The 23,323-nt window shown below is 39.5% G+C and overlaps 1 protein-coding gene across 11 annotated transcripts in view; it reads left to right on the forward strand.

The window, feature by feature from the left end:
* Positions 1 to 1,393: 1,393 nt before the first annotated feature.
* CADPS2 (calcium dependent secretion activator 2) overlaps positions 1,394 to 23,323 on the forward strand; it is a 708,547-nt gene continuing 686,617 nt past the window's right edge. For 3 of the 11 annotated variants that reach the window (XM_020966384.2, XM_078153997.1, XM_078154015.1), the window contains exon 1: positions 1,398 to 2,154. In XM_020966384.2, coding sequence (XP_020822043.1) covers positions 1,813 to 2,154 — 342 coding nt within the window. In that variant the 5' untranslated portion in view covers positions 1,398 to 1,812. Of the gene's footprint in view, positions 2,155 to 23,323 lie in introns of all 11 variants that reach the window. The other 8 variants (XM_078153999.1, XM_078154004.1, XM_078154009.1 and 5 more) reach the window with 6 other exon arrangements.

Here is a 23,323-nt window from a genome sequence, read left to right on the forward strand (position 1 = left end):
TCTTCTTAGCCTCACCTCCATACTGTGTTGCAGTTTAGCTGCAGTTCAGTACCTTTGCTTTCCTTCCTTTTCCAAGGGTACTAAGGAATTGGATTATAGAACCACTAGAGAAACCTCCAATACTACATACTTGAATACTGGAGTGGAAAAGGTTAGCAGGGTAGGCTTTGGTTGCAGCTTAGAAACAATCCAACTAAGGAGGAGGAAAAACAGTGAGAAAAGCTCCACCAATATCAGTCCTAGCCTAACTGTTAAATAAACTGTTTGGAATCATAAGAGCAGGCGATTTAGAGCTCATCTAAAAGGAAGCATAGTATAGTGAATACACAGAACACTACACTTGGAGTAGAGTGTCTACAAATTTGGCCTCACCTATTGACCCTGGGCAAGTCACCTTACTCTGCTGAGCTTCAGTTCCTTCATCTGTAAAACGGGGTGGGTGGGGGTGATCTCATAATATCTAAAGTCTCTGTAAGATCTTAATTTATTTTTATCTAGCGCAATCACCACCCCTCCCCATTTTACAGATGAGGAAACTGAGGCCCCTATGTGAAATTACATCATAGAATAGGTCATAGGATTTATAGAGTTTTAAAGTTCCACACAGATCATTAACACTTTTAATCTTACCTAAGTCAAACTGTGCCCGAGTGGCAGTAAGTAGCCGAGGTGGCATCCTATCTTCTGGTTTGAGGTCTAAGGTTTGCTCAGAACATTACGCCTTGTTTCTAATACTCTCACTTCAACTCCTCAAGTAATCCAGACATGTCCGAGCTAAATTGGAGTTCCATTTTGAAATTAAAAAAACCCATCTTGGCAATCTTTCTGAGGTAGAAAATAGCAGATAAAAAAACGGGGGGGGGGCGGGCGGCAGTATCTTTCAGACGCTGCTAGCTAGCCCTGTGGGTAGAGTGGCTTGGGCCTCAGGGTAAGTTTTTAACCGCAGAGGGACTCCTTAAAAGTCTAAAATGTCAATACGCAACGGGAAAAGCTCTGTTCATGTGCAAAAACAAACTCCAATAGCGGGTCAGTCCAGGCTTCCGCCGCGGGGTGAGTGGGCACCCCGCGGGTGCAGGTGCAGGTGAGAGGCCTCATTAGGGCTGCCACAACTGGGCACCTGAGGGGGTGGGGGTGGGGGCGGGGAGCGTCCGGCTGTAGCTGCTTCCCTAGTTCAGTACCTGCACCTCGGCCAGCCCTGTACAGGGCACTCTAGGGAAACTGGCAAAGCAGAGAGGACTGCCAGGCCCAGAGTGTCCTCCAGCTGGAGCCGCGAGCACAGCTCCAGGTCTCAGCCCGGTGATTTTCCCTAAACTAGCCAGTTAGTCAAGGTTACAAACGGCGCGCACTTGGGAATGCGGCGCGCGCGCATTCCTTCCTCCCCGGACCCCTCTCCTCCCCCTCCAGCTCCGCGCTCCTTAACATTCCATTCCACGTGTTGCTTGTTGTAGGCGTTACAGGTTCCCCACCTGCGACCAGGGCTGGCTTCCTGGGCCGCTCATCAACTAGGCTGGGGGGGCTAAGGACCTCTGCAGGAACAATTCCCAAGGCAACCAGGCTCGACTTCCCCCTTCGCAAACCCCGCCTAGTCATTCCCTCTCGCTCTGGTGCCTCACTATTTTTTCCTCCTCTTCTCCCCCCCCCCAACTCCTGCCCGCCCCTTTCGCCCTGGTGGTAGGAAACAGTCTGGTGCCTAAACTCGACGTGTCCGGAAAGCTGTGACCAGTTTCCCTTTCGTTCTCCAGCCAGCGCAGGTTTGCCTTCCCGGACCCGAGGGCTCAGGAGCTTGCGAGGTGAGGACGGCACCCGGACATCATGCTGGACCCGTCTTCCAGCGAAGAGGAGTCGGACGAAGGGGTAGAAGAGGAGAGACGCGATGTGCTGGTGGCGGCCGGTGGCTCCCAGCGAAGCCTGCCCGCAGCTCCTCCCCGGGAAGGGCGGCGGGACCCTCCGGGGCGCCCGGGCTGCGGCACCACCGCCAGACCTGTCAGCCCGAGCCCCTCGGTGCTGAGCGAGGGGCGAGAGGAGCTGGAGCGGCAGCAACAGGAGGAAAACGAGAAGCGCATCCGCCTGCAGCTCTATGTCTTTGTGGTGAGGTGCATCGCGTACCCGTTCAACGCCAAGCAGCCCACCGATATGGCCCGGAGACAGCAGAAGGTGAGGTGCAGCAACAGGCGCTGTGTGCCTTGCCTTCTCCCCTCTCCGGTGTTTACTTCTGAGAGAGGTCTGGGGCGTGTGTGTTTATGCGCGTGTGTAAGTGTGCGTGCCTGCCCATTGGGCAGGGGGACTTTATGAAAACGTATTAAACATAAGGGGGCTTTGTTTTTATTCGCCTTTAAAACACCAAAGTATTTCCAGAAAAGTGATCCCTTTTACTAGTCTGCTAGCAGAGGCAGGAGCGTTTGATCCCTTATGGCAGGCAGAGGCTGTCATAGCTAGCCATTCACAAAACGCAGAGATTGGATCACATCATGTTGTGTTTGCAGCCTGGCCCACAGAGCTACGGCAGAGTCAGACTCAAGCAACTTGATCGTACGTGCTGGTCCTCTGGTGTCCTAACAAGGCAGAGGTCTTGACCTTAAGGGCAGTTCGCGTTTGTAGAAGATACAGTCTAAGCAGGCGTGTAATGGGGAAAGGAAGAATAGAAATTTTCCTGGGTGAGCAGAAGCGAAGTCAAAATGACAAGTTTCTACTAATAATCTCTAACCAGCGTAGGGAGTCTCATCCAAACGCTGGAGGGTGATGTCTGCCTCTGAATGTATAGAGCCAGGAATCCTTCTACAAAAGCACCTTTTGACTAGAGATGGAACTAAGGTTAAAATTTAAAAGTTATGAGCAGTGAGGATGAGGATGGGGTGGGAGGAGAGAGAACCATTTCATTTATTGACAACTATTTCAAGAGATCAATATTCACGTTATGGCAAATGCTGTAGGGAGGTGAGTGAGTCGTTGGTTTCAAGTGAGCTCAACCATCAGCCTTCCTTTTTGAAATCAAGTCCAATTGGAGTTATAACGTTATCCTAAAGTTACAAATGATGATTCAAACTGTCTCTATTTTAAAGTAATGTAAATTTAAATATCTAGGAAGATCTTTCCTAGTCAGACATGGAAAGGACCCTTGAGATCAACCTTCTTATTTTAGAAATGAAAATACTGAGACTCCCAGGGATGCATTTTCTGTAATGCATCAATTCAAAGTTATTTCTCTTTTTCCCCTTTTATGTTAAACTCATATGCATATGATTTCTGTGGATTTTAAAATGTCAGCTTCCAGTTAAACTGCAGTTGGAATCCGTTTGACAACCAAATCTTTTTATAGATTTTTCATAAAATTTTTATAGATTTTGTAGACTTCACATCATATCCAGTTTTGTCAATCTGTCAGAAATACATCCTAGAGCTACAGTATTGTGGTTTATTCCCTGTCCAGAAGCAGGAGTACACAGGTTATTTTTTCTGGAGCTACTTATTAATTTCATCCCTTTCTATTATATTTAATCTCCATGATGTTTCATAAAGTTAGAAACTGGAAAAGACTCATAGTCCAGTCTCCTCATTTTACAAAGGTGAAAACTGATGACTTTGCTCTCAAGTGCTAGAAAATTAGATATTCCAAGTGTTCAGTCTTCTAGATCTCAATCTATGTAGAACACTTGAAAAAATGATTTGAAGTAACTTACCCTTTTTGAGGTGGGTCAGTTTTAAGTGTCCCAAATGAATTTTGGTTAGAGTTTACTTTCATTACTAAATCTATTCCATTATACAAAATCCAATTTTTTTCATTAACATCAATCAAGATGAAAACCATTCAGTTCACCTAAATGAACTGTGTAGTTAAAAAAATTCACTTCAGTAGTCATTCTGAATCAGTGTAAGTAATTTTGACAAGTATGTTGGAATTTAGAGAGGATGCTTCTTTGAATATGAATAGCCCTTTGCCCACAGACTGATCGTCATATAATATTTAGTTATTTTTAGGACCTTGAAGTGTTTAAGAACGATTAGGCAATATTAATGAAATTAGTAGCTATTTGGAGGGTTCATTGTCAAGTCTATTTCCAAGAGTTGAGGTATATTTACTGATGGAATTACTTATGATACTTTGAGTACTTGTCTCATATAGTTTCTAAAACAAGTTATCCTTTGCTGTTCAAATAGTGTGGATATACCTGGCTCCTGTTTTCTAACTAGACTGTTTCATCATCAATTGTTGGCATATAGGTGCATCCACGAATCAGTTGGTGGTATGTTGATGCCTCATTCAGACATCAGAGAGACTAAGCTAAAATTGAAAAACGGCACTCTGAATAGAAAAATCTTTAAATGTGTAGGGTATTTTTGTTGTAAAAGTTGTCATTGGAACTGTCAAATCAACTTTTACACGTATTAGGGTTGAGAAAGACCTATAATACTTGGAGGCTGGAGTTGGTTATTTGCATGCAGGTTAAAAGAAGTTGTTTTCTTCTTGTGTCTTTGTATGTGCTTATACATGTCTATGTGCCCTAGCATCTGGGCAATGTGTCTTCATATTCAGAATAATTTGATGTACAAATTCAGGCCAAAATGATCAAGTTTTGGTTAAACACAGATTTATGGAATAAATACCAAATTATCATCCTACATTGTATTTTGTAGGTGCTACCTTAGAATAGTCAAATAAGCATGGAAAGTGAGTAGTAGGTTAAGTTGTTTACCATTAAAACACATAATACTGCATATTCTCACACAATTTGTAGAATTATAGAAGATTGTTTTAAATCCAGAAAGGAGCTTGGAGATCCTCTATTATAAGTCCCTCGTTTGGGAAGGGAAGATTATGAGACTCAATGAAATATGATTACAAAGCTAGTGAATGGATGAATTAAGACTAGAAACTAAGTCTTCTGTTTTAGTGTGCTATAGTGCAACAAATCCAGGACTGGAAGAGTCCTTTATAAATTAAGAGTGCTTTTTGCAGCTTTCTAAACAAGTCTTTACTCTTCCAAAGTGTAGGACGATGAGTGAATGTCAAGACCTGTGAAAAAATAATGTAAAGGGTGATCATGGACTAAATCACTCTTCTTATTAATGGCTTTGGACCTCAGTTTTCCTTATTAGTAAAATGAAGGGATTGGATTCCTAAGGTCTTCTGATTTTAGCATGAAATTGGCAAGTATGTGTAGATGTAAGTGGACTGAAACAAATGGCATTTTCTAGAGGCACTTATCTGAAAGAGTGCTTACAATTTAAAAGCTCTAAATTAGCATTATTAAAGTTGTTCTCTACTGTGACTTATATGATAATGATTTTGGTTAGTCAAAAGTCTGCATTTCATGGGATCATTAGGTATTGTACTCAAGGTGTTTATTATTTGATGAAATAATAAAACTCAGACCTTAAGGGGCCATTTAAAAAAAAAAGTTCTTTGAACATATACTACCACTTTCCTATATGATGCACTGAAATCATAAGAAGGTTTTTTCACTTATTGCCAAAAAATAAATTGCACACTCAGCTCCTTTGTAGTATTTCCTCATATATTACCACCATAGCTACAATAAATTTCATCTTGCCTTAGTTTTTCTTCTAGCATGTTCACCACTTTCCCTTGACAATTCTCATTGATGTGCTTCACAAAGATATGAGAAATGCTACATAAATAATATGGTGAAAAGGTAGATAAAGTTTGAGGAAAGCAAATTTCTAAGAAAAAAATGATATTAAGTGGAGAAAGAGACAGGGATGCTGGGAGGGGGGATAAGAGAAAATGATTGAAGATAGGTGTTTTTTGGCCTCTTTGTTACAGTTCTCCTGTCTGAATGAAAGTAAAGTAATAGAATAGAATTAGAAAGTTAAGTATTGGAATAAAGTTTTATTTTAAAAAAAGGGAAGGGGAAGGGAGAGAGAGAGAGAGAGAGAGAGAGAGAGAGAGAGAGAGAGAGAGAGAGGATGAGGAAATGAGTATTTGGGGGAGGAGGGTGTTCATTCTTTATTAAATGAATACTGTACAAAGAACTATGCTAGGTGCTGGGAGAAAGTGAAGTAGAAATTCTGCTTAGAGATTCGTAGAGTCAGAGCTGGAATGGACCTAAAAGGCCATCTAATCCAACTGTCTCAATTTACAGAGAAGCACTGAGGCCCAGAAAGTTAAGTGATTTATTGAGAGTCACACAAGCATTATTTGAACCCACCTTAGAAGTCCAATGTTCTTTCCAGTAAGACCTCATCCCTGCCATCATAGAGCATTATAACTGTGGTATAAAATTGAGAATAAATGCATAAGTGATGCAGTGTGCTAGGTTAGGTTAGACGAATGAAATAATTTTTGAACTTCTGAAGGAATGGATTGCTTAACACTATATTCCAAGACCATTAGATTTCCTGAGCTCAGGTAAATTTTGAATTTCTTTAAGAGTAATCTTCAGGTTCATGAAAATAATTCATCCTCCCCCTAGGCAGAATGGGTAATGAACTTTTGTTGTAATATTTGGAGGGGAGTGAGAAGGGAGAAGCAAAATGGTAAGCTGGCATTTATATAGATTTGTTCTATATAGGTCTTGGACCCAAAAGTCAAATGAGCTGCCCCAGATGACATAGAAAGTAAATAGCAGAAATGAGATTTGAACTCAGGTCTAGAAGTAATGTTCTTCCCACTAAGCCAGAGCCTTGGCATTGATGTATATAGCTCATGGATGACCTGAAGTGTTAGCTAAATGGGATATATGATAAAAAAGGAAGCAACATTTTTAGTTCCTAGAAGGCCATAGGCTACCTTGTGATTAGAAAGCAGGCATGGTCTCTCTTTTTTTTCCATATAGAAACTAATATAACTTAAGTTGTCTTGAGACTGCCATCCTCCCTTCTTACCATCCACCAAAAAAAAAAGGCAGCTGAGAAATGGTAACATCTATTGGTGTAGAACTAATAACTTTGAAGTGAGAATTTCCCAATTCTATTACCAAGCCCCAGAGCCAAGTAAGGGATTTTGAAACCTCACAGTATGTATGGTTTTCTTGCCTGCAGGTTTCTAGCAGCCCTGCTGATAGCCTAAAAGACTACCCTCTTAGGGAGTTAGGATAATTTATTCTTTCTGCTGGTTGGTGATTGGTACATTATTGAACAAATACAGCATGGATGTACTATGTCGTTTGTTGCTTTTAGTAATATAGTATAGATTATCCTTTGAGGAAAGGGATGGAATCCATGCGTTAAAATAAAACCTTAACCTGGACTTTAAATAGTATCTCAGTGAAAATTGTTCATGCTTTTTCAACTAAGTCATCTAATCCTCCACAGGGTATCATGAGACCACAGCACTTAATTTTGTGGAATGAGTTGTGCTAATGAGAACTCAGACCGATTAAGTGAGCTTGGCATTTGCTTCTATCAAAAGTAAAATCAGCTGTAATTTTGGCATATACAGATCATCTGTCTATAAGAGTGAAACAAAATTATTTTTGTGTACTTCTTCCCTTTAATTTTATGTTCTCAAAATCAAGTAAATAAAACAGTTTGAAAGGTTATTAGATGGCTTAGGAAAAAATAAGCTACCAAATTATGAGGAGCCTAAGGAGATCATATCCTGCTGAGTAGCTCTGGCTAGTAAGTCCTTACTGGACCATTTTTACATTACTTCACAAGTATTTATAAAACAGTTTAGTTGCTTTCTGATTGGGTTTAGTTCTCTATTTCAGAAGAAAGTAAGTTTGAGGATGACAGTTTTATATCCATGCAACCTTGGTGGTGCCCCTCCCTAGAGTCTTGAAGGAAATCAAGAGTGAAATTGAGGAATGGTAGGTCATCATGTGTGACTTGTCATTTAAAATCCTCTGTGCTAAAGGATTGTATATTGTCAATGAGTTACCTTCTCTAAGGGTTACAGATGGATCCTGGAAACTATGGAGTCATGTCTTATTTCTATCTAGCAAAGCTTTGGTCTATAATGAAGAGTGAAAGCACTGACATCACATGGCGAAGCTGAGAAGGGATTATGGATTCTGTCTAATCTGCTGAAGTTATTTGAAGGAATAAATAAGCAGTAAGTCAGTAGTATCTATAATTTATCTAAAACTTTCAGAGTGCCTTTAAGAAGTTCTGTATTAAAACTGTTAAAAACAAATCAAGTTGAAAATTATTGTTTGGCAGTAGGTTGGTTTAATGTATTCTTCAAGAATTGTTATTTTTATTTAAAATATTTTGTTTTATGTTTAATAGGAATTTATATGTAAAGCCTATATTAGATTGCATGCCATCTTGGGGGGGGAGGGGAGAAAATTTAAAACTCAAAAGCTTATGGAAGTGAACGTTGAAAACTAAAAATAAAGTAATTAAAAATATTTTGCTTTACTCAGCTAGGATCCACTTTCCCCACTTATATTTCCCATCACCCAATTGAGAACATAGAAAAATAAAACCCATTACGAAGATGTATAGTCAATCAAAACAAATTTCTACATTGGCCATGCCCTCCAATTTTGTTCTTCATTCTGAGTCCTTTGCCTCTCTGTCAGGAGGTGGGTAGCATGTTTTCTCGTTAGTCCTTAGAAATCCTGGTTGTCAGGTTGGTCATTACACTAATTAGTCATTACACTAATAAGAGTTCAATGTAATAGTATTCTGTCTAGATATTATAAGTTTTTCATCTATTCCTCATTTCTGGGCACCCTCTTGGATTCCCATTCTTTGCCATCTCAAAAAGAACTATAATTATTTTTTGTCCATCCTCAGAGTTTGTTATGGTTAGCACTAATCCCTACTTTAACTTACTCTACTTCTGAATCCCCTCCCCCACATCTTTCTTTTTCTTCCTATATAAGTGGAATATATTTCTGTACCCCTGTGTCTGTGTTTATTGTTCCTTCTTTTGACCAGTTCAGTTGTGAGTTAAAATGTCAGCTGCTTTTCCCCCATCATCTTATGCTTATTTGTATAGATGTCTTACTTGTGGACTCTATGTGAGATAATGTTACTTTCTTTTCCTTTCCCTTCTCCTACACCCCTCCCCCCTCCTCCTTGTGTTCCTTTTTTCCTTCTTGATCTCTTCTTTCTTTAAACTCACTAAGAACAGAACCTTGGCTTTGTCTAATTGGACTCCCTTTATGAACCCTGATGATGATAGGGTATCATCTCGCCATATTTGAATGTAATCAGTTTGTCTTTTTTTAGTCCTTCATTATTGTTCGTTCATGTTTACCTTTTTTGTGTTCCTCTTTTCTCCTGTGTTTGAACTTCAAAGTTTCTCTGATGCTCTGTTTTGTTCATCAGGAACTTTTGGAAGTCATCTAGTTCATTAAAAATCATCCCACCCCAACCCTACTGTCCACCCCCATAGTAGTATACTTAATTTTGTTAGGTAAATTATTCTTGGTTCCAAGCCTGTGTCTTTTGCCTTTTGGAATACCATATTCCAATTTCTCCGTTCCTTTATAGTGGTGATTGCTAAATTTTGTGTGATCTTGATTGTGGCTCCTAGGTATTTGAATTCTTTCTTTCTGACTGCTTGTAGGATTTTTCTTTGACCTAGAAGCTCTGGATTTTGGCCTGAGAGTTTTCACTTTGGTGTTTCGTTCAGGAGGTGACTGGTAGATTATTTTTATTTCTACTCTGCTTTCTAATTCTAAGAGTTCTGCGCAATTTTCTTTTAAGATTTCTTGAAATGTGATGTCTGGGTTCTTTTTTTGGTTATGGTGTTTAGATAGTCCAGTGATTCTTAAATTTCTTCTTGTGGTCTGTTTTCCATGTCAGTTTTTTCTGCCGTGAAATATCTTATTTTCTTTTTCTTGAGCCTTTTGCCTTTGTTTTAATATTTCTTTGTTGCCTCTTGAAGTCATTAACTTCTATTTAGTCCACTCTAATTTTTCAGGAAGATTGTTGCTTGAACAAGGTATTATACTTATTTTGTCAAGCTCTTAATTTCTTTTCCACTTTTTTCTTCAAAACTCTCATTTTGTTTCAGATTTTTTCTTCAAGCACTCTCATTACATTTATTAAACAAAACTTTTGCTTAATCTCTTCTAGGCATTTTATTTCAGTTTCTATCTAAGTTGTGTTTTTCTTTGAGGCACTGCTTATAGATGTTTTGAGTCATTCTCTCTCTCTCTTTTTATTGCAATTGGAGTTAAGTGACTTGCCCAGAGTCACACAGCTAGTAAGTGTCAAATGTTTGATCCGAGGCTGGATTTGAACTCAGGTGCTCCTGCCTGCAGGGCCAGTGCTCTATTCACTGCGCCACTTAGGTGCCCCAGGTCATTCTCTTTTGTGTTTGTGTCTTGAGCCTCCCTGCCATCATAGTAACTTATGGTTGGGTTCTTTTTTTTCCCATTCTTCCAGCCTATTTCCTACTGACTTTCAGAATTTATGTTATGCTCTACATAATTTTGGAGGAAAGTTCTGGGCTAGTCCTGTTGCTCCTTTCTTGGGAGTGTTGAATGCTGTGCTATTTCAGGATCTCAGGGACAGGTTGGGGATCTACAAGCTTTTGGTGCCCCCAGAGTGGTCTGATCCAGGGCAAAGTTTGATTGCTCCCCCTTTCTTCACTTCAAGTCTCTCTTCAAGTTTCTAACTTGGCTTTGAGTCTGAGCAAGAGTAGACTGATGCTGGACTCTGCTCATCTTAGCTAGCTGGAAAGCTCTGTTGGTTCAAATTGGCAGAATTGTATGCTTCTCTTTGGTCTAGGATTTTTCCCTTCGTTTTTCCTCTGTAGGCTGAGTTAGATGAGTGAGACCCAGCTTTGAGTTTGGGATCTGCCACACTGCTACTGCTGGCTTCTGAACTTCATCCTTTCTCTGTACATGGCACAGGGCGTCTCTACTGTGGGACACCTAGTGTCCATAAACTTCTCTGTCTGCCTATACCTATGTTAGATTAAAGACTCATTTTGACATTTTCTGGATTTTCCCATTAGGATTCAGTCTGGTGTATTTTTGATATTCATTTAGAGGCGTTTGTGTCAGGGAGCGCTGATGCACTGGTTTTTACCACTCCACCATCTTGGCTCCATCACTTAGGGTTTCTTTTCAAACACAGCCAGTATAATCTTTAAATTTGTAGCCTCCACACAATTTCATGAAAACAAGATGTTCCAGGCTTCTCTATGCTGAGGTGGCAGCAGGTGACGTGGCTGTAGGAGTTGTATGACTGTCATCTACAAAGACAGAGATGGCCCCATAGACAACTTCAGTAGCTGTTGAGACTCAGAAGAAAACAGTGAGGGGGGGACTTCTATTGCTTCTAGTAGTTTCTAACAATAAGTGGTGCCAATGCATGCATCCCCCGTATGCATCTCTGATCTCTCTTTCTCAGCTGTTTCCTAGCCCTACCACAAGCTTGGTCTTTCCCTATCCTGAGAAAAGTGTGCTTGCTCCTAGAAAGAGTAATCTGTATTCCCTGAATCATTTTCCTCAGCACCCACTCATTCAGCAAAACTCTGGCTTCTGTGCTTGTGTCTTTACTGACACAGCTTTCTCCAAGGTCCCCTAACTGCTGAATCCAGTGAATTTTTACAGTCATTTTTCTCCTTTATCTCTCTTAGTTATGTCTTGATTCTACTTCTCACTTGGCTCATGTGACATTATACCATCATATTTTCCCCCTGGTGTTCTTCTCTGACCAGTCCTGTATCTTGCTGGCTCCTCATCATCCTTCTGTCGCTTAAACATGATTGTATGCCAAGGTTTTGTTGTAAGCTTTTCCTTCTCTCTGCTTTCTCCCTTGGTAATCTCATTTACTCCCAAGGCTTCAGATATCACTTCTGTGTAAATGGTTTCCAAATCTGTATTCTTTCTTCAGAACTCTGACTGCTAATTTTCTCCACCTGTTTCCTCTTTGTACCGAAAACTCAACTTGTCTAAAGTTGAATGAGGCTTCTGTTCTAAACATGTGCCTGCACCTAACTTCTCCGTTCCAGTAAATAGCACTGCTGTGCTCCTAGTCTTTGTTTTCCCTTTCCTTCACTCCATAGTCTAATCAACTGCTAAGTTCTATTGTTTCTACTCTTTTTTTTTTTTTGGTGGTGATGGTAGAGTTGATTTTTGAGACTAGATCTCCCTATTTCATCCAAGCTGGACATTCAGTGGCCAATCAACAGGCCTGATTACAGTATTAATCAGCACAGGAACTTTAAGCTCTTTGTTTTTCCAATCTGGCTGGTTCACCTCTCATTGGGCAGCCTGGTAGGCTTCTACCACAAGGGGATCACCACATCGGTGCCAGAGTTAATGAGGATAGCCCTATTGCTACTCAAAACTCCCCAAATCAAGTAATCTACCAGCCTCAGCTTCCCCACCAGTATGAACTACAGCCACATGCTACCACAACTACCACTGGCATCTAGATTTTCCTCTCTACTCCCACTCTAACCATCCTGGTTTAGGCCTTCATCTTTTCTCTCTTGCAGTAGGAGCTTCCTAATAGATCTTCACTCCCATCTATCCCTTTGTCAATTTATATTTGGCATCACTGTTGTTGTCCCAGTAATCTTCTTAATTAGTCTCTCTGATAATGTAACTCCTCTAACCTTTAAAGATTACCCAGTTGCTTAGAGAATAAAATTTAACTACTGAGCCTCCACAGGCTTTCCATAGCCTACTTACGCAGTCTTATCTCAGCCTACTCCTCTTCACATACTCTGTTGCAGCCAAACTGGGCTGTTTTCTGCCCTCCATTTTCTTCAGCCTTCTCTTGTCACCATTACTTTGTCCAAATTGTTGCCATATTTGGAACGGACTCCTTCCGTTCTTTCTTTCTTTCTTTCTTTCTTTCTTTCTTTCTTTCTTTCTTTCTTTCTTTCTTTCTTTCTTTCTTTCTTTCTTTCTCCATTTATATATACATAATATATATGTGCACACAGACACATATATATGGCTGTTGTTGCCATTCTTTTATTTCAGAGCACAAATAAGATAAATAAGATGCTGCCTCTTCCAAAAAGCTTCTCTGACTCTCAAGATGATTTCTCCCTAAAATTTCTCCCTAAAATTTCTAATATTACTTTCTCTGAATTTTTCTCTTTCATTTAAATACCATTTATTGTTGTTAAGGCTTTAAAGTTTGAAAATTACTTAAATACATAATTTCATGTTATTCTCACAACAACTTTTGGATTATGTACATTAATTCAGGTATTATCATTACTTTATAGATGAGGAAGCTGAGACCCAGAGAAATTATATGCTCTGTCTATGGCCACATAGCCAGTAGTATCAGAGGTAGAATTTGAGCTTACATCTCTCCTGATTTTGTTTTCCTTTATGCCATATGTCCCCTTTGTACCCTTCTTAATTCTTTCTTATATCAAAGTCACTTGCATACTGCTTGTTCTCCTTTCTCCCTCTCAGAATATATTGTCAACTTTAATTCCTCCCTAATCAATTTTCTATTCCTCTTACTATAATGGCTATTCCATATATCTTCTCTCAAGCCTCCCATGGAATCTCCTCTCCTTACACTCTTAGCTCAGAATCTCACCACATACTTTACCTAGAAAATGGATGTCATTCTCTGCAAGCTCTCTTTTCTCCCTTCCTCCTCATGTTACAGTATCTTGACTATTTCCTTATTTCTTCTATTCTTTGATTAAGAGATGGCCTTTCTTATTCCTCAAGGCCAAGCTGTCTACGTGTTACCCTGACCCCATATCTTCCTGTCTTCTCTAGAAAATGGCCCCTACTGTTTTTCCCCTGTCTTCTCTAATCAATGATTCAGGAATTAGACTAGAATGTGAAACCCCCCTGGATCATAAAATGAGTTAAAAACAACTTTGCTCACAATAAGAACAAAGGAAATTCAATCAAAATATTACTCATCTTTGCATCTTCTTTTGCCTCTGTCTTTGTCCTGAAAGACCAGCAGTTGTCAATGCTAGATTTGAAAGGCATCCCTGAAGGGCAGTGGGAATTCTACTAAAAGCTGCAATCCTTGACTTCACATAGTTCACTTTATCTCTCTCTCCAGCCTTCTGGATTAAACAAATCACAAAAATGAATGCTCTGAATAGTACAAAAAGCACTGATGAGCAGAACTGACCATGTTGTTTTTAGTTAAGGGGATCATACAAGTCTTATACTGACCACAACATAGCATTGCAGCCTCTGTCTGTATTGATAATGGAGCCAGTCTCCAAACTCTGTTGTGCTTCTAAGGGCACCAATCTGATTATTCTGTTCAGCAGAAGGCCTGTGATATATCTGATGGACACTAATATGCCTTGTGAACAACAGTATGTGGTGGGAAATGTCAATAAAATTCATCCATTGTCCCTAACTCCAAAGTGGAAAGCCTTTAATTATTCAGTTTTTTTCTCAAATAGATCTGTGGGCACTAGAAATTAATATGAATAAAAATCTTTTCTGCCCCACTCCTCACGTGCCAGCCATGCAGCTCACATCTCATCTTACTGGAAGAACTTGGCAAAACCCCATCTTCAGGATGTCATTTATAATCTGATTATTGCCTTCTGAGGTCCAGCTGTATATAATTTCTTCATAGGTAGTGCCAGGGATGAATGAGGAAAGTTGTTATTCCTTAAGAACTAATTCCTTGTAGACTGAGGCCCATTAGGCTAGTGAAGGAAACAAAGTAGTGGGGCTAGAACTGGAGGTCTCATCATCTGATAAGGCCTCTTCATGATAGATGCTGATACCTGAGAGACTTCAGGAGAGCATGATCTTGAATATGCCATTTCCATTTAGTAATGACAACAGCTTCCTTGCCTTATCCAACTCGCAGCACTCATAATGGGTAACTCAGAACAAAGGATAACAGTATCTCTCTGTGTTATCTATTCGGTAGCAACTAGGGTCCAAGAACAGTCAGTCAACTGTTTTATAAAAGTGATATAGTGAATGGCCACTTCAAGGAATTTATGGTTCCAGAAGCCCAATAGTCATCTAATCTGGCCACTCCTTTGGGCCTGCCAAAGGTTCCACTTAGCCTTTTCCTCAAGGGACAATGACTTCACAGAATATTGGCCTCACAAGATTATAAATGCCTGGGGAGAGTATCCTGGGTAATCCCCTTTAGGTGTTCTAAAGATACTGCCTGTTCTGATGGGGTCAACTGTGAGGCTGCTAGGTGGCACAATGGATAGAATTTTGGGCCTGGAGTCAGGAAGACCTGAGTTCAAAGAGGAACTCAGACTAGCTATGTGACCCTGAGCAAGTCTCTTAACCCCATTCTGCCTCAAATTCTTGAACTGCGAAATTGAGTTAATAACATTTCCCTTTCAGGGTTGTTGTGAGGATCAAATGAGATAATAATATTTGTAAGGCACTTAGCAGAATGCCTGACATGTAGTAGGCACTTAATAAATGCTTATATTACTCTCCATTCCCCCATGAAAATATCCAGATAGGATACTTATGGGATTCGGGGTTTTCCAAATTAAAGAGTCCATAAGTCTTTGAACTTGCTTTTAAGACTATGACAATCTCAGTAGTGGTAGCTTATTATGAACTACATCCAGAATCAGTTAGTTCTCCTCATGCAGCACAATGCTAAACACATAGCTGACAGGGTTGGATTCCAAATTCCCTTAGGGTTGGTTACTTATTCTTTGTTTCTAATATCACCTGGACTTCTGCCATTATGGCCCCTTCTGACCCAGGTGGTATCGTGTTATTGATATGGGAGGGGACTTTGATGCCCTCAGGAAGTGGTGTCTCTTTCTGGTGTCTGCCCACCAAACTGTAGCAGTAGCAAGAAAACTTAAGTCACCATAAGGAAGGCTAGAGAAGGTCTGCTGAACTTCTGTCTAGGTAGAAGCAAATGGCTCCTGACTAATCACAGCCAGAGGGTTAGAGAAAAAAGAATTGGCAACATCAACATCCCCAGAGTACTCACTGGGACCTGGGTAAACTGGCCTACCTATTCATGAGAACAAACACAACTGCAGTATTCAGCAATAACAACTTTATTTAGTTTCTGTTAATTTACAATAAGTTACCCAGGTACCAATCACCTTCACCAGTCATATGTGCAATTTGTACAGTGAAGTACTCCAGCCTCCTTCATCTCCGTTACTAGGTAGGAAGTATCTTTCTCCTCTGCATCTTCAATCCTAGGACTGAATATTGATTAATATTAACCACATTGGATGGTTTAGGCAACTCCAAAGGCTTCTGTATAGCCCTCTCTTGATAACCTGAATAATGGGTAGACCAGATTCAAGTCAGTCCCTTGTTAGTTCAGGTTAGGTGCTGCAAGGAAATGAGATACTTGCAGGACATACAGCAGCTTGAAAAAGCTTACTTAGCTGTAGAATGGAAAGGATATTCTGTAGTAAGGTTGGGGAGATGTGGCATCCCTCACTCTCATATGGAAATGTCTGGTCAGTAGGCAGGGTGTTATGACTCACATGGCCTTGAGACATCTCCCAAGTCTAAAGGGCCCTTATTACCTGTGGATGGGCCTTTGGGTGACCTAGAAGTTATGTTGGCACATTGAGAGGTTATCAGTAAGCTGCATAAAGGGCATTGCATTTTGAACCTTACCTCCCTGGGACAATCAGGACCCTGGCCCAGTTTTATCTCTTTTCAGGGAAATACTGGCTTAACCTGTATCAGGGGTGAAAGGATGTTGTTGTAATTATGTTAATTGTTTGTAATTGTATACATTGTTGTTTGTATTGTTGTTATTGTATAAATTGTTCTTCTGTGCCTGCTCACTTTATTCTGCATCAGTTCATCAAAATCTTCCCAGGTTTCTCTGAAAGCATCTCCTTGTGTCATTTTTTACAGCACAATAGTAGTGATGAATTTGAATCTTAGAGGAGAATTTGGAGCTGGGTAGGACTCTGTCCAGAATGCTAGATCTAATAATGCTGAATCTGGCTCCTATTTGGGAGTGGGAAGTTGTGAGGAGGGAGATGAATCCAGTCGACCAAAACCATCTCTTTGAAAAATAAAAATTAACCCCTATTTTGATGTTCTCTATTGGGGAACCAACTGCAACAGGTATTCATTTTTCTAGAGCCAAATATATGGAAGATTTTTTTTTTACTACTTAAAAAGGGACAAAGGGTAATTTTCATCTGGATCCCATCACTAATTCAGTTGACTTTGCACGAAAAAATCCTCTGTAAGTTCTGCAAGTTGAAATAAAATTGCAGCTTACAAAATTCTTCATGGGCCTCTTTAGACTACAGTGTCGTTAGGAATTGTCCATATAATTTATTACCTTGCCATTTGGACTTCTCCAACCCCCCAAGTTCCTCAGTGGTAACAGTCTTCCCCACTCTGAAGTTCTGTGGAAAAAGCCATTCTTCGTCCCTTCAGTTCCATAATTGCAGTAATGGAATAGGCCTGTGACTCTCTACCCATCTGTGCCCGTGCCCAAACCAATAATTCAGGCCCAAGTTGTCTGAACCAAAACAAATCTCAAGAAGAGCCTATTCGCCCTTAAAGAGAAACCAGCCCAGTCTACATAAAACAGGTGGTTTTACTGCATCTCACTATTTTTGTAATATAATCTCAGTATTTTATAATATATAATTATATTTCTGTAATCTTCTTCTCCTCATCAGCTGATTATCTTCTGCCTGCAAATATGCTTGACTTCCCAATCCTACCATTGATGATAGGTATTGTCCTATATCCCTTCTCTTCTAGGCAAATTCCCTGAAAACAATTCCCTGTCAAAACTAGGCTCCCATTCCCTCTTTTCATCTGCCTCTTTATTTGCCACTAATTGCCTGACTTGGCTTTGACTCCACCATTATCATCCATCTCCAAAGGAAATTCTCATCACCCAGGAAACTCATCATCATGGAGGTGGCTTCTCCTCACTTCTCATCCTACCCTCAGTGGCTTTTGCCCCTCTACTTGGAGGTTTGAGGGTAAAGCAAAAATATTTCTTCAATAGCCTGTCCTCATAGAGGGCTCAAAATCCTAGCCATCTCTTTATTTGCCAACTGTTGCTCTGCTGGTTTTTAACTTCATCATTATCATCATGTCCCTTCACTCAGGGACCTTCTGGTGCCTCTTCTCCACCCTTTTCAGCTTCCTTTTGTGTACTGTCTTCCCTCTGTAGATTGTGAGCTCCTTGAGGGCAGCTAGGTGGGACAGTGGATAATAAAGTGCCAGGTTTGGAGTCAGGAAGACTCATTTTGTGAGTTCAAATCTGGCCTCAGACACTTATTAGCTGTGTGATCCTGGGCAGGTCACTTGATTGCCTCAGATCCTCATCTGATAAATGAGCTGGAGAAGGAAATGGCAAACAATTCCTGTATTTTTGCCAAGAAAACTCTAAATGGGGTCATGAAGAGTTGGACACAACTGAAATGTCTGAACAACAATGAATTAGGTCAGGGACTGTCTGCTTTTTTCTTATTTGTGTCCCCAGTGCTTAGCATTGTGCCTGGCGCATAGTACGTCCTTAATGAATGTATATAAAATTGTATAGTGAAGGACATGGTGACTTAGGTGGGTCTTCAGAAATCCACCAAGTCAGGGACTCTGGTTGCAAGTAAGTAGGTATTTTATGTTCTTAGGTGACCAGGAAGTTGTGTCATGGAAACTGTGGCCAGTCAGGGTCCTGGAACTGCTTTGTCTCCAAACTAATCCCTGTTGTAGGAGGGAAGGAGAAAGAGTGGGCCTAAATATGTTTTGTGGTGAAATACTGATAGATTATTTAGTCCTATCATTTTCTCCTTTGCTGGTCTGTTACTCAGGACACAATGACTAACTGATTAACTCCCAAAACTCTAGCTTGGATCTTCTTTCTTTTTTTTGCTGTATTCTCTTAGTGACCTTATCATTTATCTTCTCTTTGTATGTGACCCCCAGATCTAAAGAATCACAATCCTGATATATCAGGCATCTAAATTAACATGCTCAAAGTAGAACTCATTATGTTCCCCATCTCTAATTCATCCACAATTTCTTATTTACTTTGGCCCTCTATTCTCCTTCCAGTGACCCAAGTTCACAACCTTGGCACCATGCTGGATATTTATCTTTTATATTGAACCAGTTGCCAGATGTTTTTATTTGTACAAGATCTCTCACATATGTCCCCTTCTCTGTAATAACATACCACTTTGGTTCAGAACCTTCTTCCCTCTTCCCTAGATTATTATAATGACCTCCTAATTGATCTTCCTGCTTCAAGTCTCTCTGCTCCAATTCATCTGCCATATTGCAGAGGAAAAATTAGGGACAAATTAAAGGAAATGCTACTTTACAAAGTTGGCATTAGGTGCATGATACTTGTTTTTCTTTGAAGTGATATAGAAGAAGAAAATATAGCTTCAAAAAAGCTGAACTTAACTTAAAATGTAATGGATTATTAGGTAAAAGCAGACCTTTTGAGGGAGTATCCTTGACCTTTTGAGATCGACACCCAAGGATATTGTTTATAGCACATCCCTTAATACTATTTTCAGCTGCAAAATGTAGTTTGGTTCTTCTCCAGTATGGCTGATCTTATGTAAGTTTGAGGCAGAGCTAAGATTAGAATTCACAGTCCTCTCTAGTTATAGCATATTGCCTTTCCCACAAACCACACTTGACATACAGAGATGAGACATCGCTTAGAAATTAACTTATCACTCTCATTAGCACATTAACAAGGCTCTCCGAAATGTCTAATGTTCCTTTGAGGAAAATTGCCCAGCAAGCAACCAATTCAAGAAGATAGGTAAGGGCTTTTCCCCTAACTGACATAATATTGTACTTAGTAGAGAGAGAAAATAAAGTGGGAAAAGGTTTGGACTTGGAATTAGAAGACAAGGGTCTAAATTAAATCTCAGCACTAGCAACAGGCAATTGACTTCACCTCTCTAAACCAAGATGACTCTTCTGTAAGATAGGAATGGTAACACTCTACATGCTTCAAAGGATATTTGTGAGGAAATAGTTTGTAAATTACAAAACCCTATAGAAATATGAAGTATTGTTATTAATAATTTTATAATGACTTTTGACTCACCTTCTTTTGTGGAATAAGAAATCAGGATAAAGTACATAAAGTACATAGATGCCAAATGTGTCTTGGTAAGGCATGATACCAAGATTGGCCTGAAGGATAATTCAATAGCTATAATAGAAGATCTCTGAGGATCTATAGAGCTCTAATATTCTATGATTTTATAAGGTAACTTATAACTTACATTCTCCATATTTTATATCTTTGTGTGGATGCTTTACCACATAGTACACCTATTAATTAGAAAAATATCCAAATAGGGTCCAGATTTTTGGACCCTGTCTTTGTTTGTGTTTGTGCTGTCTGTGTGCTTTCTGCCTTGTGAACTAGAGAAAAGCAGTAGAGGGTAAAGCTAGTTTAGAAAAAAGATAACTTGGCAAGAAAGCTAAATAAGTGGTTTTCCTGAGGATGTTTAAGAATGCAAATAAGATGACAGTAAATAAAAGAAAAATGGAAAAGATCTGTGAAGATTTTTGTATCATGGTTTTTGCCATCAGAGATAGTAGAGCAACTCTAGTGGGTCTCTAGTAGCATAGTCTCAGATATGCTTTTAGAAGTGAGAGAAATGGTATAAAAAAGACCAAAGAAAGGAAAGGCAAGCAGCAGGATTGGAGCACAGAAGAAATCCCTATTGGAAGCTGTTATGAGGCCAGTGAGAAATTGATTGACAAGATATTTTAAGGAGAGGAGATACCAAAGGTATGGGAAAAAATCTTCAGGTCTTATTAATACCAAGAGAACATCAATACCTACTGACCGATCTACCTACTTTCTCATGTATATAAATTGTGATATCTGTCTGAAGGCTCCCCTCAGTGAAGGTTTTAGTAGAGAATAGGCAGACTTTCACAAAGGAAGTATGGGTTAAGTATTTGCCATCATATAAAAAGAATTGAACATAGAGAATACAAGGTCATACTGTGCTTATTGATTATTGATTAAGAAAAAGCATTCGACTTAACTCTCTTCCAATAAGATGTCTCTTATTTGTACATTAAAGTCATTTGAAATTCCTTGCAAGATAAAACTCTAGAAATAACTTTATTCAGTGATCTTCTGATTATAAAAAAAAATCAGGTGAGATATAACAGAGACATGTGCTTGGCCACTGTATTTTCCACTGCGATGGAGGAGATCAGATTCAGAGTCCAAGTTGTATGAGAAGGTAGGTGACAAGAAGTTGGCCAGGATGGCTGGTTGGAAGCATAGCCTCACAGTTTGGAACCAGCTCGACATAGTGACCTTGAAGAAATGGAAGGGCAAAGTATGGTAGGAAAAGGTCATCTGGTCACATGGCAAAGGTGAGACCTAACAAGTAGACATCCTATGTGGTTCTCTGATATATTTGCAATGTTAGAAGGAAGCAAGGAAGGCCTTCAGGGCATTGAATGGACTCCTGTTTAGTGAGCTTATTAAACGATGGGGACAAAAATCATACAAAATGGGTCCCATAGTTCAGTTGTGAACTGATTGGAGAGAGTGCCCAAATTAGTATGATCACAGATACATCCGTTTGAGTGTTAGACATTGTTGAAATATTTAACTAACATAAAAAGTGATTCCTCTATTCTACTCAAAAAAGAATTTGGAAAAAGTTGAAGAGCTTTGTGCAATTTTTTTTCCTTTTTTTGTGAAATACTGAATATAGGGACTTTGCTTTTTTGCTTTTTTTGGCTTTGAACTGTGATATAAACTTTGATTAAAACCGTGACAAACAAGAGCCCAATTAATTGGACATTCTTAGGATTTCACTTTTAGGAAAATGAGCCAATTGATAAGATAACAAGCAGAAATCAGGAATATCAAATATGCAGGTTTTTTCCCTAAAAGCTGTTTTCAAGGTATGACCTAGGACCAGTGCAGAAACAGGTATCACCATCTGTTCCCTGCCCCACTCCCCAGAGCATAGTTTGTGACAATGCGTGCCATTTTAACTTGTCATGAGGTGACTTTTTTGAATTCACATTTAAAACGTCAGGATGCTTGCCAAATTAGACATTTTATTTGTATACTTTTTCTCTCATCAGAGACATCGCTTGGCCCCCAATGTTCTCATTAATTTTTGAATTATATGTTGGCATTCAGAAGCTTCTCAGCAGGGCATCCATCCATCATAGACTGTTTCTTACCATCTTCATGAAAGTGTGTAGTAAAAAATATCTAATGTATTTGTGGTGAAATGTTAATGTTTACCAGGTTCTTTATTGTAGCTTCTACAGTGCAAAAGGCTCTAACAACAAGTGGTAATAACATTTGAAAGAAATGGATAGAACTGAAATATGTGGTTTTATCTTTGTCATTTTGACTTAACTTTTTGTAAATAAAGTTTTAAGAAATGGTACTCTGGCTGTAATTACTCTGATGATACAAAAGACTTACTTGAGAATTTTAAATCTGATATGGTACATATTATATTTCAAGGATCAGCCATTTCATCATTGTGGTTAATTCCCCTACTGATGCAGATTGCAACTACACTCAACATTTCCCACAGTAATCCTGACATTTTGCATCCATGGTCACTCGTCCTTCCCACTAAACAAATACATGAAGCAAAGTTAAGATAATAGATATATTACCCTGCAATTTAGCATGCAATTTAAGCTTAATTTTCAAGTTACAGCTAAATCCAGCAATCAGAATCAAATATCTGAAATGGAATATTAAAGAAAATTGATGATTCCATCATTATGTTAAAGTCCCCAATTGCTTATCTGGCACTGGGGTCTAGCAGGTTGGGCAATTTAGAGCCCACTGGGTTTTATTTACTCATACAATATTTCCTTCACCCTCTGCTACTATATCTATTTGATGTAGCACCACCTGTATAGGTAAATATTTAAAATATAGCTCACATCAGTCATTTTATCTCTCCTCGTGTGGCCACCACCCTACTTCCAGACTTTATCATTTCTAGCCTAGATTATTGATATCTTCCTCAATAGTCTGTTTGCATTCAGTCTCCCCTTTCTCTGCTTCATCATCCTGATTGTTGCTAAAGTTGCTAAAGCACATAGCCAATCATATCACTCCGACTCTGCTCAAGAAATTCCAGTGGCTCCCTCTTTCTTCCAAGATAAAATAAAGTCCTTTTTTCCCCCTTAACCTTTCATTGCCTGGATTCTACGTATCTTTGGAGGCTTAGTGTATACCACTCTCTTTCACGCACTCTGTCTTCCAGCCAAACTGACCTCTTTGCTGCTGTCTATCCAAGATGTTTCATCTTACATTTCTGTACCTTTGCACAGGCTGTCTGCAATGACTAGAAAGCAGTCCCTCTTTAATTTTGCCTAATGGAATTGCTAGGTTTCTTCCGAACTCAGCTTAAGTGCCACCCTATAGGAAGCCTATCTTGAGTCCCTGTACCCCCATATTAATTTTTTTTTTGTTTTGCTTAGGCAATGGGGGTTAAGTGACTTGCCCAGAG

This window comes from Phascolarctos cinereus, unplaced genomic scaffold (assembly GCF_003287225.1).
Source record: "Phascolarctos cinereus isolate Bilbo 61053 unplaced genomic scaffold, phaCin_HiC Scaffold_1;HRSCAF=81, whole genome shotgun sequence".
NCBI classification, from domain to species: domain Eukaryota; kingdom Metazoa; phylum Chordata; class Mammalia; order Diprotodontia; family Phascolarctidae; genus Phascolarctos; species Phascolarctos cinereus.